General features: G+C 57.5%; 1 protein-coding gene across 1 annotated transcript; it reads right to left on the reverse strand.

The window, feature by feature from the left end:
- Positions 1 to 523: 523 nt before the first annotated feature.
- Positions 524 to 20,390, reverse strand: VASH1 (vasohibin 1). Its single transcript, XM_004453564.4, has 7 exons — positions 18,747 to 20,390; positions 12,277 to 12,365; positions 11,325 to 11,381; positions 9,670 to 9,744; positions 7,263 to 7,644; positions 5,340 to 5,452; positions 524 to 4,448 (listed from the first exon to the last, which is right to left on the reverse strand). The coding sequence occupies exons 1-7, from the start codon at positions 19,050 to 19,052 to the stop codon at positions 4,376 to 4,378; spliced, it is 1,095 nt and encodes a 364-aa protein (XP_004453621.1). The 5' UTR covers positions 19,053 to 20,390; the 3' UTR covers positions 524 to 4,375.
- Positions 20,391 to 20,865: the final 475 nt, after the last annotated feature.

The raw sequence follows: 20,865 nt of genomic DNA on the forward strand, positions 1-20,865 counted from the left end.
CAATGGGGAGGAAGTAAAGGTTGGAGGTGGAAGCAGAGATGTCTTCCCAGGCTGCCACACTAACCACCATTGATAATGGACTGGTGACTGCTATAAGAAGGGACTTTGGATGAGCTTTCCAAAACAAGCTCATCTCCCAGGAGAACACACACTTTCTCCTTTGTTTCTGATGGACTGCTGTGGGTGAGGATAGGAGACAGGGCTCTGGAATGCACCCTGGAAGCAGACTCGGGCCTCCAGGAGACCAAGCCTGCTGTGTGAGGGAGAAAAGGGGGCCCATTTGTGGCCGATAAGAAACCTCTGCTCCCAGATTCAGGTTAATGAGAGCTGAGTGGCTTCAGTAGGCTGGGAGAATGAGCCTGAGATAGAGGAAGTTTCATCATGCCTGCAGGGCTGGAAGGGGCCCTGGTCCCTGCTTATATTTCTCCCCTTCTGGCTGGTTCCTCCCCTGGAGCCCATGAGGCTGGTACTGGTGCGGTGGGCTCAAACCCCAGCTCCCAAAGAAAAGGAGACAAGGCTTAACTGTGGTTTCTGCCCAGCCCACACGATGAGCTGGGGAGACTTTATTCACTTCAGGAGAAAAGTGAGGACAGGAATGAGACAAAGTTTAAAAGTGAGGAGGAATGGGCAATACTGATATGAGAACAGGAAGAACAAAGTCTAGTACAACACTGCAGCCAAACAAAGCGTAAGGGAGGTGGTGGTCCTTCGTCACCAGGCCCCGGCCCACACACGCCCAAGTTTCTTCTCTCTTGTAAACCTTGAAAAGAAATGGAAACTCGGGCCTCCAGAGCACCAAGATGGGGCGAGAGGGGTCAATACTGACAGCCTTGCAACTAGCACCACGGCAGCCCTGGGAAAGCTGGAAGGAGGCAGCGGTTCCTGGTGAGGGCAACTCGCCACCTCCCATACCACATCTTTCAAAGGACTGTTTTCCACTCCTCACACTGATTTTTCAGTGGGAAAAAGAGAAGTAGGAATTTCAACAAACTTGAACTCTAGTCAAATATGCCATCAATATGTTGGGCCCCAGTACATACATCCCTGCACTCAGGCCAGCAAAACTGAGCAGTGGGTTGGGATGTTGCTGCAGTTAAGCTAGAAAACAGTCTAGGCAGGAAAACCAGGCATACAGGCCTCTGGGCCTTCTATGAGTCCACTAGACTGAATTCCAGAGACAGGAAGTCAAATCTGGGCTGGAAGGGGTGAGGACCAGAGCTGGTCAACCTCTTAGCTCTTGCTGCTCCTCAAAGCCCCAGCTCCTGGGCCCTATACTTTATCTTTTCATGCCCCACGCTTCCCTAGTAAGGATGGGGAACCTGGCATCATGAGGGAGTGATGTGGTGAGGCCATGGGAGGGAGAGGACTGACAGTTGGTGGGACAGGAATGCTCTCTGCATGTGGCTTCCCTGTGCCAAACACGAAGAGCCAGGTTTTGGGGAGACCCTGCAATCACCCCTTATCCCGACCTACTGTCAAGAAGCAGCTTTCTCTGACCTCAACATAATGCCTCCTCCCCCAGCAGTGCCCACCCCTGGGGGCAGAGTAGCCCACGCTGAATGCAGGAAGGCGGTCAGAGGAACCTGGGGCCACATCAGACAGGCCTCTGTCCCTCCAAAGAAAGTGAGATGAGGTGATACCAAGAATGGTGACTAAGGCCCCGGAATCCCTGCCTCTCTCACTCCCCAGAAACCTTGCAGCCAGGCCGGCCAGCCCCAGGGAGCCAAGCCTGTGTAAACACGCCCAGGAAGGGAGGAGGAGTTGCTACATATGAGAAACATTTGAAAATAAATTAAAAAGCACCGCTGTATCCTGTGGTGGTCTTGACAGGCCCAAGGTCCCAGCTCGGGGATGGTGAGAGTGAGGTGATGATCAGCCTGTGGTGATCAGCTTCCTTCCTCACAGAGAGCAAGAGGGCTTGGGGCTTCATTCTGTTTCTCCCCAAGTGCTCGAGGGAAGGAGGCAGTGGGTCCCAGCATCCTTCTAGGGCTCGGGTACCAGGAGCAGCTTCCTCAGTGTTTCCCTGACCCGAGCCCCTGGCACCCTCTCACATCCCTTTCCTTCAAGCTCTGTGGGCCTGACCTTCCTGGGAAGGCCCTGCAGGCACCTGAGGGGCCACTCCCCTCTGATCAGCTGTCCATGAGCACCCACCTCCAGACCCAGAAAGAGCCTGGTTTTCCACCTTGTCTCCCAAAGTGAGCCATCTCTGCCTTAGGCACACATGGGCATGTAGGGTCCACCGTCCTCACTCCCCGAAAGCTGGGATGGGATGGTGAGTCGGGTCACACCGCCCCTACGATTGGCCTAGCCAGGGGGAAGCCCGGGGGAGGCTAGGGGTCTCCTGAGAACCCACGGAGCCCATAAGGAACCTGGTGAGGCAAGGGACTGGCCTGGCTCTGGACCAAGAGCTGCTGGTTTGAAGAGCGGCTGGTCTCTGGTGCCTTCTCTGACAGGGCGCTCGCATCAGCAGGAGAGCCCTGTACTCCCTGCTTTTCTCATTTTTTCCTTCCCAGGCACCATCCGCCTCCCTAGCAGGCTGGAAGTGGCACTATCTCTATTCCACTTCAGCCCTTTTGGTGACTCAGGGACCACAGAGGATCTCTGTTTTTAGGGAGATTGGCAGGATGAACAGAGGGCAGTTGCCCCTACCAGGAGGAGTCTCAGCAGCAATTCTCAGCTGCCTCCTTTCACTGCCAGGACTCTTCCCTGACCCAGCCCGGCTCGAGGAAGCTTAGAACTTTCACACTGTCTGCTTAGAAATAGTTCATTGGACTTTCCCCCAGCACAAGCTTTCACTAGTTCAGAGATTGCAAACTAGCATTCTCTTTTTGCACGTGCTGGGTTTTAAAATTTTTTAAATTGATTGCCAACATTTAAAAATTAGATTTTCACATTAAAAACTCAGTGTTCTGGCTTCTGAAAAATCAGAGGATCTGGCAATGCAGGGCCTGCTCTGTGAGAAAAGCTGAATAGCAGTAGCCCCTTTAATGGGGGGTATATACCCTCTTTAGTTTGCCACAGTCTCCACCCAGCCCTGTAGCACTCCTTTTTATAACCTGCCTGGCCCCTCAGTAGCCTTACGGAGAGCTGCCCCTGGCTTAATCACTCAGTAAAAAGAAACCTTAATGATCATCTCATCCAGCTACTTTCCCATAACCTGATCCTCCTGACAGCTTCAAGTGATAGCTTCTAGTCTTTGCCTGAATGCCTCCAGTGGCAGGGAACTCACTACTCAAGGCAGCCTGATCCTCAACTCCCCCCACATCCCTTTCTCACTTACACCCCCAGCTCTCGGGCTCCATCCCTCCTTGCTGGTTGCTAAACATTCTTGTTGTTAAGCCTCCAGCCCCTACCCCCAGCCCTGCCAACCTCTCTCGACATTCTCTCGCTTCCCCGCCGGGGATTTATGCCTGACAAATAGGCTGCGGATGACTCCAGCTGTTCAGGCTCTTCCCTGCAGCGGCCTGACTAGGTACCCCAGGTGACAGGCCTGACTGTGGTTGAGGCCCCAAGCCAGGCTGCTAAGTGAAGGAAGTCCAATCATGGTTTCCCCAGCACAGGCTGAGCTAGTAGAAAGGCGAGAGCAGCCCCATCCCCAGCCACAGTTCCTGGACCCATGCCCAGGCCTGCTACATCCCTTAGACCTGCTGACCCCACTGCAACTCTTGGCCCCCTGCATGGCCCAGGCCCTCCGCAGAAGCCCCCTGGGCTACAGCAGTGGACAAGTACAGCCAGTTAGCACCCGGACAGGGCAGTCGGCTTGGGAAGATCTTCGCCCAGGGGTTCTTTCCTGGGCTATCAAGCCCATCTACAGCTGTGCCGGGAGCTGTGCCAGGAGGCATTGTCGGCCCACAAAGCACCGCCCTCTTACGGGCTACACAGACCTTCCCAGCATAATTCCTACCCTGCTTCCCTTTCCCTGCAGAAACACCCCCATCCCAACCCCTGACCCCCACTCTGCCTCAGGTCTGATGGGGCTGGGAAGTTTCCCATAGATAGGATGGGCCCAAATCCCAGAGAGAGGCCAGGGCAAGGGTACGGCAGAACCAGCAGCCCTCCCCACCCAACCCCAGGGCCCTCAGACCTCCTAAGCACTGGCTCATCAGCAGTTGGCAGATCCATTCATTTAAAAATTTCCCCAGATACCTTAAACTTCAGTTGTGGCGTTAATACAGTAACTCCAAATAAAATACTAACTGCCTTTCGGCCCGAAGTTAGGGGGCTTGGCTCAGTGAGTGGCTGAGCTGGACACTCTTGCTGCTGCCCCTCAGCCTGCCCCATCACTAGCTCCTCCCTTCCTCACAGGTGAGACTGGTGCTGGCAGGAGGTCACAGACCCCGGGAGCAGGGCGACGCCAGGGGTGCTGCCACCCGCCTCACACCCGGATCTGGTACCCGTTGAGGTCTGGCATGGCTTTGGGCTCAGAAGGCTTCTTCTCGCCCGATGGCCTGCAGGGAGGAAGAAAGAGAGGGGAACGGGGGTGAGTGATGCTTCAGGCCAGGAAGATGGGAGGAGGGGACAGTGGTGACTGCTCCCTCCATTCTCCAAGGGGCCCTCCAGCCCAGCAGTAGAGTAAGTGTGGACTGTGCTTCTGGAAACCCTGACCTGCCTGCACTCTCCTGAATGTGGTCCCTGGATGTGGTTCTTCTCTTGGCCAGAGGTCAGCTAATCTGGCCAGGGTTGGCTCCTAACAGCTTAAAGTGTAAGTATCTTCAAGGGGGGATCTGTTCTTAGATCAAAACAAACCACGAGGATATTCTGGTGCTGGGGGTCTGCTTGGTACCCGTAACTCATACCAGGCAGGTGGCTCCCATGAATGGCAATTATATTTAAAGCAAGAGAGAGCCAGACTGAGATGGGGGAGATGAAATCAGAGGAAGAGGCCTGGCATTTTAATGGCATGTTTTTGCCAACTAGATTCAGGCAAGACCCACAGACTCTTGGGAAGCAAAATCTGTTCAAAGCCATCAACCCAGCTGCCCATCTGACGTTCAAGCCCTTACCCTGACATTCATGGGGCGCGCCCACTCCCTCACAGGGGCGGCTCGTTCCAGACATGGCCCACCCTCCACAGCCCTCCCACACGGTCCCTTCTGCCTTCCGTTCTGCGTGGCCCTGCTGGCCAGCCCCAAGGCTCCATCCGGTGGGCCGGCAGGGCCAGCTGGGGAAATGGGACCACGTTACACATGACCCCTCCGTTCCAAATCGCCTCCCTCAGGCAGGGGCAAACAAAGAAGCGTGGGAGTGAGGCGAGGAAGAGGTGTAAAAAGAGGGCTCCTGAAGATGAGTGGGAAATAAAATGCCTTCTCTGTCCCTCAGGTAAGACCCCAGGTCCTCACCGCCTTTCCCCGCGACTGTTCCTGCGATGGGGACTAGACTGGCTCCGCTGCGGGGAGGAAACATCCTTCTTCCGGTCCTTGGTGGGAGAGGGAGGGCCAGTCCCTTTGCCGATCTTGGTGGGAGGAAGAAACAAAAACTCACTAAAGGGTTGCCCCAGAGCCCAACCTGCGCTCCAGGAGCAATGATCTGCCCTGGGCAGGGCCTGGGGAGCCTCATGCAGGGCTCTGCTCTGGCTCCAGGCCTTTCCAAACCTACTGCCCAGGAGCTAATGCTGCCAGGAGGCAGGGGTTCCTCAGCTTGGGTGCCCAAGCCTCCTGGGTCCAAAGGTAGCAGCGCAAGAAGGGAATATGACAAAAGCCTTGACAAACGGTCTGTGTGCCCATGCTGGCTAAATGTGCCAGCTGGGGAGAGAGACCCACGTCTAAGCTTTGGGCTGGAATCCTGCCAACTGCCAGGTGACACTGGTTATCTCAAGCCAAGCAAGCTCAGACTCGCAGGTATGTCTCTGATTAAGAAAAAACACAAACAGATGCATCACATTTATACAGTGCAGTCAGCTTCACCTGGGTCTTCAAAACATGGCGTACACCCTGGGGTTTGGGGGGCAGACGACATGGGAGTCCTTAGCACTAACAGCACTAAAGACCAGGTTCGCATCGGCTCCAACTCTAGGTCCAACCTGCTCCCTTGAAGGCTCAATAATATCCAGAGCAGCAAGAGGCAGGATGCTGGACGACCCAGAGGCAAGGCGGGGATGGCCAGGTTGCGAGCGGAAAACAGTAGCCCTGGACAGCGTCAGGGTCGAATGCCTCCTGCTTCCCCCTGAGCAGGGACAGTCCCAGACCCCAGACCCAGCCCAGGCGACCTGCAGGCCCCTGTGACATGCCTGGCCTCCCCATCAGGAGACTGAGCTCCAGCCGGATCTGCCTCTCATCACGTGGGAGCAAGTCTCTGGGTTCAGTTTCCCACCCTGAAAACTACTGCCCAGCTGGCTGCCCAGCAGAGTGCCAGGGTCAGTGGCTACGGGCGGCCCTGGGCTGCCTGGCAGGGGCTCAGTCACAGTGCAGCTGTGACTGAGCAATGGGAATGGGCTTACCTCCCAGAAGGGGGCCCTGCAGGCCCGAGGGGAGGCACCCCAGTCCGGGAGGTCACAGGGAAAGGGCAAAGATCTGCCCCCTGGGAGGCTCTGGGGCAAACTCAGCAACAGCTCACTGTGGTTACAAATGCTGCCTCCTCCCACCATCACTACCCCCAGACTCCTGCTCATCTGGGGGTGCACCAGAAGGGAGAGGAGGGAAACGGACTTTGGCCCAGTGGTTAGGGCGTCCGTCTACCATATGGGAGGTCCGCGGTTCAAACCCCGGGCCTCCTTGACCCATGTGGAGCTGGCCATGCGCAGTGCTGATGTGCGCAAGGAGTGCCGTGCCATGCAAGGGTGTCCCCCGCGTGGGGGAGCCCCACGCGCAAGGAGCGCGCCCGTGAGGAAAACCGCCCAGTGTGAAAAGAAAGAGCAGCCTGCCCAGGAATGGCGCCGCCCACACTTCCCGTGCCGCTGACGCCAACAGAAGCGGACAAAGAAACAAAACGCAGCAAATAGACACCAAGAACAGACAACCAGGGGAGGGGGGGAAATTAAATAAAATAAATAAATCTTTAAAAAAAAAAAAAAGAAGGGAGAGGAAATGGCGACCCTCCTCATCTTCCCCATGGCCCAACTTTCCCCTTTTCACTGGCTGCAGGAGGGGCTGGGCAAGAGCCAGCACACACGGGAGTAGAGACGCGGGCTACCCAGCACCTCGCGCCCCCATTCTCTCCGCAGGCCCCTGGTTACCACCCACAGTCTTTACTCAGGGAGCCCCAGGGAGGAGTATCAAACCTGGAGCTGGGGGCCCGGGCCCGCACGTGCGCGGGGCGCCGCTCACCTTGAGCCGCATGTCGCGGGCGTGGCGCTCCAGCTCCTTGCGGAAGTCCTCGCGGCCCAGCCTCTCCACGTCCAGGACCGAGTGCTTCCACTCGATCTGCTCCACGCTGTGCGGGTCATGGGACACGCACTGGCCCAGCTTCACCTTCTTGAGCACGTGCCAGCAGCGGCCGTAGGCGGCCTCGTAGTCCAGCACGAGCTCGCTGAGCGTGCGGAAGGCGGGCGGCTTGTACATCAGGTCCTCGCGCCGGCTCATGCCCAGGGCCCCGTAGCGGCCCCCGAAGTTCACCCCCAGCACAATGTGGCGGAAGTAGTTCCCTGAGAAGTAGGTCTTGAAGCTGATGGGGAAGCGTTCCAGGGTGGGCATGCTGTTGGTGAGGTAACTGGCCCCGGGGCCCGAGCTAAGGAAACAGACTACCACGCCAGGACTGACACAGGGCCAGGGCCTGTGGGAGAGAAGTGCGGGCACGTGGCCCCTGGGCGGCTAGATCCTGGGCGCCGGGGCCACGTCGTGCTCATCTCCATATTTCCATGGCTTAGCACAGAGCCTGGTACATAGAAGGTGCTCAATAAACGTCACGGAACCCAATGAGTATCTGTGGGAGCAAGGCTCTCCGGCTGGTGCCTGCTGCTAGCGTGTCAGGCAGGACCCACAAAATAATAATAGCTACGATCCCATGTTCCAAACTGTAGGGCTTTCCAGAAGCCCTGTGGCTGAAGGAGGGGTGAGACCTGCCCACAACCTCTCCCTTGCTCTCCCTCTCCTCCTGCCAGTCATGCCCCCGTCTCCCCTCACCCCTACCATCTCTCTCACATACACATTTCCTTCCGGATGCACAAACAATTCTATTCTCTCTCCAACCCTGCACCCCACACTGCCCATTGCTTTCCAGATGAAATCCATAATTGTTCCCACGGCCCAGGAGGCCCATACAGCCTGGACCAGCTGCCCACTCAAGCCTCTTATACCACTTGCCCCACCCTTTCGCTCTCTCCAGCTGCCCCGGATTTCCCACCCAAGGACCACTGCACTAGCTCGTCCCCGACTGGGCCTTACTTTGTCCCCCTGACTGGGTCTTACTTAGCTGTCCCTGCCATCACCCCTCCTAAAGCAAGTCTGTTCTGCAGTTCAATTTCTCCATGACACACACTTGCCACCATCTGGAATTATTTTATTTCTTTGTTTCTTACTGTCTGTCTCTCCCACTGGAGTGTCAGCTCCTTGTGCGCAGGGACCTTGTCTGTCATGTTTTTTGATATATCTCTGGGGCTCAGCACTGAGCCAGGCATATAACTTACTCAGTAAAATTCCTTGAAGGAAGGGGAAGGAAATGAGTAGATAAAAGCACGGAGCAGACACAAGGTCCCACATACTTTGTTAAGTGCTTTACAGGCACTGACTCATTCACTAACCACTTTGAGACAGTGACCATCATCCCCATTTGCAGAGGAGAAAACTGAGGCTCAGAGATATCAAGGAACCTGCCTGAGGTCACACAGTAAGAAACTGATTGAAGTCCAGGCGTGGCTGGCCCTGGAGTCTCACCTACAACATCGTGCTCCCTCCAGTGCTAAGTGCCAGTTCTTACTAAGCACCCAACTCCTTCCCAGTGACAAGGATACAGAGGGCACAGACCTGCCCTGCAGGGGCTCAGAGTGCAAGTGTGAACGCGGGAGCTGATCCAGCCCCAGGCCCACGGTATGCGTGGACCGAGGGGAGCTTGGCGGTGCTGGGGGGACTCAGGGGAGGGGCCCCTTACCCAGCTGGGGTGTGCTCCTGCCTCCCTCTTGCCCCACAAGCCACAAGGCAGTCCCCGAAAGGCCTCTGGGATCACATGATCCTCCCTGGACCAGCTCGGACTTGTGCTCTGAGGGGGCGGGCGGTTTCCCCTCTTGCGTGGGTGGACGGGAGCCTCCCCTGGGGTACCCGCCCTGCTTGGTGGAGAACAGAAGGTGGGCTCAAGAAGGAAACGCCGAGTCCACGCTAGGAAGCCCTTTAGACAAGGCGGCCCTTTGGGCATGGGCCCACCTGTCCCATTGGCAGACAGCTGCCACCACGGAGCTCTGGGGTGGTGGCTGGGCAGGGGGAGCACCTGCGCCATGACCTGGGGTTCAGAGAACAGGGCTGCCGTGTCCATGGGACTTGGAAAGGGCCTGCCTGCTCAGCAAGCCCAGGGAGGGGTAACAGCGGTGTGGGCCCGGAGGCCTCTCGGGCTGGGGCTCCTGGGCTGGAGGCTCCTACCTTTGAGGAAGCACCTTGACCTGGGAGAGGTCCCCTCACCGTGGGGCCAAGTGGATGGCCGAGTAAGAGGCGAGCCGGAGGTGGGGGCCCATTCAGGCCCGGCCATGTGGCCCAGCGCCAGCACACCTGGCCCCCCACCCAGCCCTGCCGAGCAGGGGAAGGATACATTCCCAGGATCACGGCTTCTAGGCATTTGATTGGCAGAGCCTCTTTGGTCATTTCCTTGGCCAGGTCCATCAGCCTACGGGAAAAGGCGGGCAGAGCCCTGAGACAGCACTTCCCTAGCCCCTCCCAGTGGGGGGTGACTGAAGGAGGGGACAGGTGGGCGAGAGATGCAGGGAAGATGCCCCCTTCTAAAACGCCTCCGCGGGCCCTGCACCTCCCTCCCTGCTGCTGCGTCTGAAGCCCGGGGTGGAGGGTGGGCACAGAAGAGCCACTGCTGATGAGGCAGGAGGCCCGTTCTTCCTGTGCTCCTTCCTCCCACCCCAGGCTCCTGCTCCAAGACCTCCGGGGGAGGGGAGCACAGATGGGGGTGTGTGGTCGAAAGCAGGGCTGGAACAGGCGCTGGGCTTGGGGCCTCCCACAGTGGTGGCAGGTGAGGTAGTGGACTTTGGGAAAGCATGCCGAGGATGCCTTGGCCTCTTCCAATCTGGAGCACAGTGGACCCTCCTGACCTAACCTTGGCCTCTCCAAAAAGCTTGTAATCGATTGCAACTGCTCCCCCTGCAGCTGGCCGCCACCTGGGCCTGGACACAGGAGCTCAGGTAGAGAGCTGCCCAGCGACCCCCGGCCTGTTCCTGAACTTGGAATTCAGACCATTTTAGGACAGCTCATCCCTCCTCACCCAGCACTGCCCCCTAAGCCTGGGAATTCAGCCTGACTTTGCCCAGGAGGGCATCTGGACCCTTCCATCCTACTGCAGCTCACGCTGGGCTCCCAGAATGAGGGCTCTGCTGCCCCCCACCCCATTCCCCCAACTTCTCACAGTGGGGCTTGCTCAGCACACAGCAGCCCCAGCACGACAGCAGCAATGCAAAGCTTTCGGGGTAGGGTGTGGAATCTACCCAGGGGCTTAGAGAGGAGCTCATTAAGTATTTGAACTAATGAACCATTTAAAACATTTTTCTTAACAAACAGGGACAGATCATGTGTGAAGCAAGATGTAAAATTCACACCGATTTTTAAAACATGAGGCTTGCAGCTTTGGGCTGAACCCACAAACTCTGCCATGACACTCAGTAGTCACTCCTCTCTGACCTTGGGGCTCCTTTGAAGCAAGTGGCTCCAGCTAGAGGTCTACACGTGGGGTGGTGGGGCCAGAAGTGAGATACAATGTGGTCTCCAATGGCCCCTGCTTCCCTAGACACTGGATTTTGTATTCAAAGACCAGAGAAGGCAAATGGGGTAACTTTCCAGGCTCCCTGCAATGGGAGTCACAGGCAGTTGCAGGGAACGGGGAGAGGCGACCTCCTGTCAGGCCCGCCTCTCGCTAAGACGACCCGAGGCTCGCATAGAGCCAGCCTAGCTGGGACTATCAGCACCAAGGGTCGCTGGGGGGTGGGCTGCCTATCCCCCTGCAGCTTGGCATGGACAGCTGGGTTTCCTCTCACCGAGGTTTCCCTGGCTGGGCAGCTCATTGGGGAGCCTTCAGGCCCCACGGGGTCCCTGCCCCGACTGGCTGGCACTTCCTGGGAAAGCACCTGCCTGCCTCCTAAACTTCCATCCAAAGGCACATCACCGAGGCTCCCCCAAAGGGCTCCAACCCAGTCTGGGGGCACTGTTGGCCTCCGTGCAGAGGGCCAGGGTGTACCCCGAACTTACCCTGTCAGAGGTCTGCTCTTCTTAATTTCAAAGAACTGTGTCCCTGTGTGATTGTACCTGTGGGTGCTGGTTAAGGCCTCCTGGCTTGTCTGGAAGGGCCTCTCCAGCCCTCCCCCAACCCTGGGACACCACCCTCCTGGGGCGCAGGGCACCCTGGAGAACGCTCAGATGCTTCTCCTGTAGGGCAGGGCACGGGAGCGCCTTCCCCTTACATGCCTCTTTTTCTTTCGTCTCTCTCGCCCTCTTTGGCTTGCACCCCCATTCTCCCCGGGCCCCCTTTCCCGGGCCGGAGGCATGGAGCAGGCAGCCAGCCCGGCCAGGCTGGGGAGGAGGCTCAAGCTGTGGCGGGCTCTCCGTACACTTCAGCTTCTAACCAGCTGAGGAGCCACACGGCCCGAGAGAAGGCAGCTGTGGAGAGAGCGTCTGGGCCTCCAACTGCTGGGGGCTACTCCCCTCTCTGGACCACAGTTTCCCTCTTGCAAAGAGGCTGGGTCAGGTTTTCAATGACAGCCCGGCCTTCTGCTCCAGACTGATATGCCTGGCCTGCCCTCTCTGACCCCATCAGAGCAGGTGAGCTGCGGGGAGGACCCAGGACCCACAGCTCTGAACAGGGCTCAGGGGTTGGGAGAGGCTCAGAGCAGACACACCAGGGAATCTGGGGTATAGGACAGTCAGCCTCCAGCCAGGGAAAAAAAGGCAAAGAACTGGGAGAAAAAATTCCAAGATGTGGAAGCTAGCTACTTCTAGAGCATAAAATGCCCACCTTTAATGCCCGTTTTTAGACGCCGCCCCCGCCCCCCCGCCCCCCCCAGGGAGCTTCCTCTCTCTCTGCTGGGGCTGGACAGGGAGGGGAGGAGGTCTGATCCGGCGGATCCTAGAACTCGCAGCCCCCCAGCACGTGCCTCTGCCTTTGGACCACCAGGTGGCCGGGGGACCCTGGCAGGGAGGATACTGCAGCTCCCTGATGTAGCGCTGTATGGCTTCCAGGCGCTCAGGGACCGACGTAGATGGCTGGAACGCAGGCACACTTGGTATGGGGATCTGGGGGTGGAGAGAGAGCTGGTCACCAGGCAGACTCACCCTGCGGCGTGCAGCCCCCCTGGTCCTCAGGAGGGGCTCTCCCCCCCAATCCCGAGCCTCCGTCCTCGGCGACCCCTCCTTCCTGTGACCCCTCCCAGGCCCCGCCACCGCCATTCGTCTCCCTCCCAGCACTTGACGGCGTTCCTAATTTGGGATGTGTATTGATGCTCCAATTTTATGCTGCTTCAAACATTTTAGAAAAACAGAGTCTGACTCACCAGTTGTTCTGAATTTTAAATATTAACTTCAAGGGTTAACAAGAACTTCAACAACGGGGTTAAGCTCGTTCGGGGTTGCGGTTCACACACGTTCAAGTGCTGGCGCCAAGCTGGCTTACCAGGTGCCCGTTCTCTCAGGGGCTGGCTGCTCAGAGGGATGCATGTGCCCTTGGCAGGATGTGTCACCCACCCCAGTGACATGGGCACACTGAACCCACCCTTTCAGAGTGCCAACCTGAGCTGCCACAGTAAATAAGTGAGAGCAGGCGCTGGACCGAAATATTTTGGGACAGGTCTTCTTATGGCTCCTACTTGCTCAATCCCTTCGGAGGAGTTTTGCAAAGAAACAGCCCTGGGTTCTCCGACACCTCCCTTTCCTGCCAGCTCCACACTCAAGGAGTTGTCTTCACCAAGGAGTCAGGCAGGCAGGGGACGCCGAGAGCCAGCAGCTGCGGGCTGCCGGGCGGGCTGGCAGTGAGGCAGGGAAGGGCAGGTGAGCCTGGGCTGTCCCGGGCAAGCAGGCAGTCTTCAGGAACGCGCCCTCTGCGCAGGCCCTGGGTGGCAGGTGCCCCCTCCTGCCCAGGCAGCCCCATTCCTGGCACTTTGGCTGCAACAAGTCAGAGTGGCCCAGGAGGCAGGAGAGGCATCACCTGGGGGCGCTGGGGTTAGGGGACAGGCTGCTGTGGGTAGAAGCACCATTCTTCCTGGGACAAGACTTTTACGTTACCAGGCTCCACCTTGGCTACCAGCATAGCTGGCTGTGAGGTGGCCTCCTGGCTCTTCACTCCGAGGGGCCCTGCCCCCTCCCCTTACAGAGCCCCCCTGGCTGGGGCTGCTGCGAGTGTATGTGAAGGGAGGGGTAAAGCAGGAGCCCCATGCAAACTTGGGGGAGGGTCAGGGAAGTCCCAGCACTTTTCCTCCTTCCCTGGGTAGAGATGGCAAGTCACAGAGCATGCCTTTTAGATAACGTGGCTGCAGGGGCTAAGGCTCTGCAAGGAGGGAAGTGACCGGCCAGTTAGTGCACGCTTGTGGCTGCTGATGGCGGGAGGGGGGTGGGGGGGGCAGGGCAACCTCTAACAGAGATCTACTCCCTGCAAGGAGCACAGCTGCAGGGACTTCCTCATCCTCCCTCCCCGCCTGGCTGGTTTCCTTTTTCCTGCCTGGACATTCCCCAGCACCCACACTGGCCCCCAGCTGACATCTCCGGAAGAAGCTACATCCCCTCGCACACCACTTCCGCTCCCCAAACCGGTGCCACCACTTGCAGTCACCAGTGGGGTAAGAGCCCAGGGATGGAGGCTCGCCCCCTCTTCTTGCCTGACCACTCAGTGCCCACTGGGCTCCAGAACATTCCCTGGGCCTGGTTGTGTCTCCTGATTGAGGATGTGGAGGTGGGGGACGTGGGAGAGGAGTCAGAAATTACTTTGCAATTTCCTATCAAAGGCATCGTATATCCATTCAGTCACAAGCTCTCCTGAGCTGGAAATCCCTGCAAGGCAGGCAGAGCAGGCAGCTGGCCAATCACCCCCACTTCCCAGGTGAGGGGATCCAGTGACCCCCACGAGCTCCAGACAGGCTGTAAGACACTCTCCCTCAAGAAACTTCGGACAAGGAGGTAGCTGGATCTCAGAGCTCACCCAGAGCCAGCCACGCACCGTGGGCAGGGCCCTGCCCAGGCAGCACCCAGGAGGGTACTGGCTGCCACCTGGACGAAAGACCCAGGGACCAACTGCTCTGGGAGGAGGAAGTGGCTCCACAAGAGTCAAGAAAGACCTGGATTCAGCAGCAGGGCCTAAAGGGCGCCTCTGCCGAGACTGCGCTGTAGGAGAGCGCCGCTGGCTCGGGCGCGTTCTAACCACTGCATCTACACCTCTTCCCTCCTAAGTGCTATGACCAGCGAAGACTCATCCACTCAATCACAAAGAGTCAAAGCATCAGGTCAAAAGACCTGGGTTGCTCTGCAACTGGCAGCTTGAAAGCTTGTCCTCTCCACCTTGACCCGAGAACCAGGAAATATTTTCCTCACTGCTGGGGGGGTGAAGTGGGACACAGAGGGGGTGGGTGGGAATCTTTACCCAGATCGCATCGGAGACGACACCTCCGCTTCCAAAGACCAAGAGTTATGCTCCTGCTAGGAACCCTTTAAAAGTCTTGAGTTCTGCTAAGGCATTTTCACCGAGGACCCCAGTTTAGTCCAGCATAATAAAGAAGTTTGAGGGCACCTGCTTCTCACATGGGAGGTACGGGGTTTGGTCCCCGGTGCCTCCTAGAAACAAGAACAGACAAAAGCAAACAGACGAGGGAACCAACTCAGGGGAGCCCATGGGGCTCAATGGTTGAGTGCTGGCTTCCCACATAAGGGGTCCCAGGTTCAACCCCCAGTCTATGTACCTTAAAAAAGAGGCTCAAGGAAGGTGGAAGGAGGCCTGTAGCTGAGTGTGTGGGCAAGGAGTGGATAGCCTAGAGGTGAGTAAAGCAGACTACAGAACTAGAGCACTGGTTTCTCACTGCCAGCTCTGTAGTTTATTAACTAATGACCTCAGTCAAGCTCCTTCACCTCCCTGCATCTCAGATGCCTCATCTGTAAAATGGGCATGATGACCGCTCCAATCTCACAGCATAAATGAAGGGCCTGGCATGCAGCAAAGCCTCATGTCCTGATCACTGTCGTCATTATGGTGTGTGCCAAACATGCGGACCCTGCCAATGTTGCCTTTTGGGTGGACACTTCCAAATTTGCATTTTGCAGGCACTCCCCAGCCAGAGCCACAGTTAGAAGCCTTCAGTGAAGGGGTCTGGGATGAGATGCCACTAAACTAAGTTTTTAAAGGTGGTGGCACTGAGGAGAGTCCTACCTAGGAGATAAACTGTTCCTGAATTTACGACCCTTTTAAGAACTGTTGTCGGCGGCGAACTTGGCCCAGTGGTTAGGGCGTCCGTCTACCACATGGGAGGTTCTTGGTTCAAACCCTGGGCCTCCTTGACCCCTGTGGAGCTGGCCCATGTGCAGTGCTGATGCGCGCAAGGAGTGCCCTGCCACACAGGGGTGTCCCCCGTGTAGGGGAACCCCACATGCAAGGAGTGTGCCCCATAAGGAGAGCTGCCCAGCGCGAAAGAAAGTGCAGCCTGCCAAGGAACGGCGCCGCCCACACAGAGAGATGACACAACAAGATGAGGCAACAAAAAGAAACACAGATTCCCATGCCACTGACAACAGAAGCGGACAAAGATGACGCAGCAAATAGACACAGAGAACAGACAACCGGGGTGGGGGGGGAGGGGAGAGAAATAAATAAATAAATCTTTAAAAAAAAAAAAGAACTGTTGCCCTTTTGAAGGATGCCCAGTTAGAGGCGGTTTCTCCCATGCGCCTGGGGGGAGGGAACTATGCGGAATGCTCTTTGGGTACTTACCACATGCTCACCTGTTTCTAGGATTTACCTCATTTATTCTTCCCAACACCCCTCTTAAGTTGGCATCGCTGTTATCACCACTATACATCTGAGCCCGCTGAGGCACAGGGAGGCTTGTATGCCCAGCGCCCACAGCGAGTTATGGGGAGCCAGGACTGGCGCCTGGGGGGATGGACTCCAGCGCCCCCTCTCTTGTCATCACCCTCTACTTCAGGGGTGGCAGACTCAACCCCCTGCAGGGGCCAGACGGGTAACATAAATGGGAAAGGCAGGCTGGGAGTGAGTGGTGGGGGCTGTGGCAAAGGGGGGAGGCAGGGACTCCCCAGGCCCAGCCGCTAGCTGCCACGTGGGGGGTGCAGATTCTCTGTTCCCAGATATACTCATTTTCCGAAAAGATGCCAAAATACCTGCTTCTTTGTGCGAAGACTCCCCATTTTAAATTTTGGCCCAAGTGTTCTTTTCAACACCTGGCAGTCCCAACAAAGCTTATCTTTGGTTCACCATGGTGTAGCCTCTGTGCCGCTGCAACCACACAGCCACCTGGAGGGGGCAGAGCCCAGGGTCGGTCAGCTCTGCTGCTGGCCTTCTGGCATCCACCTCAGGGCTGCTTTCCTCCCACCCCCTCACCCAGACTCCTCACACCTCCCAGACTCCAAGGGCCCTTCCCTCTCTGGGGCAAGGCAGAGGAGGGGCCCCGTACAGGCCACAGGGTTTCTCTACCTGCAACACTTTTTTGCTGGTTTGATGTGGGGAAGTTTCCAGTTTTCCCAAATTTCTCACAAAACTCTTTCGCCCTATCCGACTCCTTTCCATCACCCCCCTCCCCCACGGACAATAGTTTCGTTCCTTCATCAGAGTCTCTCCTCTCCGTGAAGACTGAAGGTGAGAAGATACATGATAGACTAGTCGCTAACGAGCGCCATCAGCTGAGGTAGACGTAAGCAAGATGGTGGGCGCATGTCCCCGCCACGCGCCCCAGTGGCTGACGGTGTCTCAACGCCAACTAGCTCCCGCGTGAGAACTGTGCCTCAGTGGCCCAACGCTGCCGCTTACTGGTGGTGGGACTTGGAGTTCCTACTTGTGTTTTCAGCTTTCTCATCTGTAAAACGGGGACCAAAACCACACTCACTTCACAAGGCTGTCAGGAGAAGTCACTGAGATCATGTGTGAAAAAATTCTGAGTGAAATCTGCCTTGCCGTCCCCACCCAATGGCGAATGTGAAAAAAGGTAATAAACAGCCAATAACCAGTACGGCTTTGGGGCTTTACAGTTTGTCAGATGCTTTAATGTACAATCTCGTTTCACCTTCACCACAATTGCCTCTATTTTACAGATGAGAAAACCGTGGCTCCAATGGGTCAAAGGAGCCTGCCTGAGGTCCCAGGGACAGGCAGGCAAGTTGTGCCAACAGCCATATACTTTGATGCAATACTTACTCTTCCAGGAATTTATCTCAAGGAAATAATCAGAGACAGACCCCCAGATTTAGGTTTCAGAAGGTTCACCATAGTGGTCATTTTAAGAGTTGAATAATGGACACAATGTCCAACCACAGAGAATTAGCTAAATAAATTGTAAATCAACACAGAGGACGATTATGCAGCCATTTAAAATCAACCCACATTTTGTTTCCCCTGGAAATATTAGGCAGTTGTTTGACCTTTGATTTCTGAATTCCCTTTCCCAGAAGACATCTTCTGGTGACTCCGCCAATAACTTGGTAAACACAGAACAAGTCAGGCCACTTGTCTCCAAGTCTAACCCACATCAACTGCCACTTCCCTGCTTACTTCCCATCTGAGCAAGCAGGATTTGATTGGATCTTGACCTCTGTTCATTTTGGGAGATTTCAGGCCTCTCTGTACTTGAGAAAGTGTTTCCTTTTCTTAAACACATCATTTAAAAAACCTATTAGACATGTATTTCCATATAACCCTGTACAGCACAGAAAGTTTCAAATACTCGTTCATTTAGCAAACACACGAGTGGCTGTTGTGTACCAGGCACACAGGAAGCCCTGGAAAGACAAAGATGAATGAGACACAGCCTCTGCCTGAGAGGGAGGGGGGAATACAACTGATGGGTGGACATGGCGGGGAGTTCCAGCATCTGGGGAAGAATTATTTAACTTCAGCCCACCCACTGGACCTCTTCTAATGGCCCTGAATCTAGTGTCTGGCAGAGCAGAGGGTCTGGAGCCCAAAGACCTGGGCTGAGTGCCAGTTCTGCCACTTACTTGTGGACTTGGAGTTCCTACTTGGTTTTCAGCGTTCTCATCTGCAAAATGGGGACCAAAACTACACTTACTTCCCAAGGCTGTTAGGAGAATTCAGTGAGATCATGTGTGAAGAAATTTTCCCAACATACGAAGTCCTGCCTCGTCCGTGGTCATTCCCTAACTCTCTGCTCACAGTTCTCTGGTTTTGCAAGTGTCATCAGGCACTTGGCAATCCACAATAGTGTGCTTGTGGCTAATCTGCTGTCATGTCGTCAGAGGGGAAGGCTTCCTGGAGACGGTACATGTAAATGACCCCAATGGCAGCCAGGAGAAAGTTCTTCTGGACCGGTATGACCGGTCTGTATTTTTAAAATCTTACTATACCAGTGGTCGGCCCCCTAGCATACCTAAGCAAAGTGTGGCTTTGCCCTCCCAACCCCCAGGATCAGTAAAACCCTTGATCTTTCTCCCCCTCCCCGCATACCCCCTCACCTTGGGCAGGTCAGTGGCCCCACGGATCCGCTGCGCCACCTTCTCTCCATCGGGGTGGATCTTAGCCACGTGCTTCCACATCCTCTCCCAGGTGGCCTCGTCCACAGGCAGCCCACCCCGGTTGACAAAGAAGGGGATGCCTCCATCTCGCAGGTCTTCTTCTCCTTCCTCCTCTGGCTCCTCGTCTCTCTGGGCTGAGGCCCCTTCGCTGGCCTCCAAGCGCCTGGCCCCTGAGGGGGCGGCAGCGGCAGCAGCAGTGGGGGCAGCACTGCTGCCACCCCCGACCACCTTCTTTCCCCCTGGCATCCCCAAATCCTTGCCTGGGGTGGGAGGATGTATCAGGAGGTGGGGAAAATAGGAGGCTCACAGGCAGCTCCCCTCGAACCAGCGGCAGAGATAACACATGGCCAACAAAGTGCAGGGCGCCTTTAAGAAACCAGGGCGTGGCTCACGTACAATAAAATACTACTCAATTTTTTTAAAAAAACCAGTGCAACCATGTGGAGTGGGGGGCTGAAGGGGCTGGTTGTCCGAGGTCAGCCTTAGAGGCCTTGTTCTCTTGGAAAAACGGGATAGAGAGAACACACCCCGATTTGGCATCCTTCACAAGGCATCCCCCATTTGACAGCGAGAACAATGACCGGCAGGAATCTGGGCTGGCTGGAAGGAAAAAAGTCGGAGGGAAACTGAGGCCGGACAGTTCAGACCTGCTGCTGCAGAGAGGAAGGGTCAAGGCACGGCTGCCCACGCCGCCTGGGCGCCTCGGGGCCCGGTTTTGGAGAGAACCGAGTCTTCCACAAAACACGCACACCCTCGGACCCGGGCACGCCCCGGGCGGCTCTAGGCCACTCCGGGCCTTGTCACCTTCGAGCCAGGACCCCTGGGCGGGAAGGCGACGCTGCGGGGGTGACAATGTCTCTGACGCGAAGAGTCCGGGAGCCAAGACCCGCAGCTGGCGCGGCGCTGGGAGGGGGCGCGCGCCAACGCGCACATTCCACGCCCGCGGCCGACTCCCCGCACAAAGTGGGCTTTGTCTCGGCCGCCTGTCCCCTCGGTCCCCGGGAAGCAGCGACGGAGGACCCCAAAGAGGGGAGAGCGGGAGGCGAAGGCCCGGAGCGCCAAGACCCGGCGGGTCCCCAGCCGGGCGCGTCTCAGCGGGCGTTCGGCCGGCACCGGGCACCGCGCTGCGCCAGCCGAGCCATGGCGGGGCGCGCGCCCCGCTCGGGGGCCCCGGGATCAGCGGGCCCGGCTCTGGCGGCGCGCGGGGGCCAGGCTGAGGTCACCGAGCGGCGGGCTCTGGCCGTGGGAGCGCCGCCGCGGGCCGGCAGCAGCATGGGCGGCGGCACGGCTGCGGGAGATGAAGGATGCTCGGCAGCTGGACGCTCGGGCTCCGCAGCCCCGGCCCCAGGTTGGGGTCGGGGAAGGACGGCGGGACGGGGGAGCCCCGAGCGCAGCCACCGCGGCGGACCTAGCTGGAGGCGAGGGACAAAGCCCGGGCGCGCGCCGGCCGCGCCGCTCCCTGGGGAGCAGCCGGTGCAGCGCGGAACCCACGCGCAAGTCGCGGCCGCGGGGCTCGGGGAAGCTCCGGCCTCTGCCCCCGCCGCCTCCCGGCCCAGGTGCGGCCGCAGCGGCCCCAGCCAGCCCACTGCCCGCCGCCCGCCGCCCACCCGGCTCCGCTGGGCCTTCGCCGCGCATGCGCCCCGTCCCCCCCTTAAAGGGCCCGCGCCCTCCCGCCGCGTCCTCTGCCTGCTGCCAGCCCTCGGCGCCGTTATCTCCAGGATGCGGGAGCGCCTTCGGGCCTTTCTCACCCATCTCTCAGGGCGCCGCGAAACAAATGAGGAGATGCAGAGGATGTTTACAACGAGCCAAACGGAGCACAATTTCCACGGAAATTCTGCGGGCGCATAAGGCCCATAGTTGAGCATTTCCTAAGGGGTGTGTGTGTGTGTGTCTGTGCGCCTCGCTGGGCCCCTCAGTGTCGGACAGGGGCCGGGAGAAGGGAGTTCTACACCGAATTCAGGTCCAACTTTGCTGTGGGTCTGTTCCCCGTCTATCAACCGGGGTGGTCAAACCGAGTCAGCCACAAAACCCTCCAAACGCGCGCGTTCCTCACGGGAGG

Source organism: Dasypus novemcinctus, chromosome 3 (genome assembly GCF_030445035.2).
Source record: "Dasypus novemcinctus isolate mDasNov1 chromosome 3, mDasNov1.1.hap2, whole genome shotgun sequence".
Taxonomy (NCBI): Eukaryota; Metazoa; Chordata; class Mammalia; order Cingulata; family Dasypodidae; genus Dasypus; species Dasypus novemcinctus.

Bases quoted from the DNA above. Each gene is read 5' to 3' on its own strand.
- VASH1 (XM_004453564.4), bottom strand. From the start codon at position 19,052: ATGCCAGGGGGAAAGAAGGTGGTCGGGGGTGGCAGCAGTGCTGCCCCC. The intron at 12,366-18,746 runs GTGAGGGGGTAT...CTCCACCCCCAG, and splicing joins GGGCCACTGACCTGCCCAAG to ATCCCCATACCAAGTGTGCC. The intron at 5,453-7,262 runs GTGAGCGGCGCC...CCTCCCACCAAG, and splicing joins CCCGCGACATGCGGCTCAAG to ATCGGCAAAGGGACTGGCCC.